This window comes from Aplysia californica, unplaced genomic scaffold (genome assembly GCF_000002075.1).
Source record: "Aplysia californica isolate F4 #8 unplaced genomic scaffold, AplCal3.0 scaffold00181, whole genome shotgun sequence".
Taxonomy (NCBI): Eukaryota; Metazoa; Mollusca; class Gastropoda; order Aplysiida; family Aplysiidae; genus Aplysia; species Aplysia californica.
Genome location: NW_004797451.1, coordinates 666,069 through 667,237, shown reverse-complemented (window position 1 = coordinate 667,237; position 1,169 = coordinate 666,069). Strand labels below are relative to the sequence as shown.

At 37.2% G+C, this 1,169-nt stretch overlaps 1 protein-coding gene across 1 annotated transcript in view; it reads left to right on the top strand.

Annotated features, from left to right (window-relative positions):
• Window positions 1-1,169, top strand: part of LOC101851948 (sialin) — a gene marked incomplete at its 3' end in the record, with an annotated part of 30,388 nt that overhangs the window by 15,800 nt on the left and 13,419 nt on the right. Inside the window, 1 exon segment of the mRNA XM_013082555.1 lies at window positions 380-475. Within this exon segment, the coding sequence (XP_012938009.1) occupies window positions 380-475 (96 nt within the window).

The window sequence follows — 1,169 nt, the reverse complement described above, 5'->3', positions numbered from 1 at the left end:
ACACACACACACACACACACACACACACACACACACACACTGTTTTACCGCTCTGCTCCTCCCAGGTATAAATTATAAAGTGATCCAATGCCCTCCCTCAGAATACATAGATATAAACTAAAGGTTTCATAACTCTGAGCAAACCCTTTCCAAAAATGTGTTTTATCAGTTCTTTCCCTTGACCACCTTTTGAGATGTGTCACATAAGAATGAATAAGCTATACTGTATTTTTTTTAAAGCAAGTCAAGTTAACAACAAGCCAATTTTCCCTGTTTTTCATTTGACCCGTTAAATCCTATTGCTTAATTATTATTATTATTATTATTATTATTATTATTATTTTGTCATGACAATGGATCTTCCTCACTTTGTTCTCAGGAGGTCAGTTCGGAAACGCTATTATTTTCCCTATCGGAGGTTTCCTGTGTGCCTATGGCCCGGATGGAGGCTGGCCTGCTGTCTTCTACGTCATTGGTCAGTTCGTCACTACTTGAACCTCCGCCATGTTGCACTTTAGACATTCACGTTATTTATGACCACTTTTTCATTTTTTTCCCTCTTATTCGTTAAAGGTTCAATATGGAATTTAATATTCACATTCTGATCTGTTATACCAGTATAAGAAAACACCTCTCGTGTCGCAGTTTTGGCAGCTGTTTGTCGTTTGATTTTTTGTTGTGTTTACATACAAGCCAATACCTTAGCAGCATGTTTAAGGTAGTTATTCGAGCATGTAAAAACAGTATACACAATTAATAAAGATGTCAGAAAGTAAAGTAGTGTTTTTTGTGCCTCCATTATAGTTTATAATATATGTAGTTTTCAAAAGCATAGTATGATTGAATGTTTTATCAAAGGTGTAAGGCCTGTGTTATCCAGGGGAGATTGTTATGTATTACTTATTATAACCATGTGTTCTAATTGGCAGTCCTGGCTGTGTCACTCAAAGATCTTCAGGCAAGATAAGCTTCCAAATTAAATTGTATTAATATGTTATTGACACCAGTGACAGCCGTGGTGAAGCAGTACACTATGTTTTGCCAAAATATATGAGTATGATAATGACAAACGGCGTGATTGAACCGACCTCGATCCCTGAAATTAGCTCCCTCCCCCTCCCCTTCGCTAAATCCTCTCTCTCTCTCTTTCTCTCTCTCTCTCTCTCTCT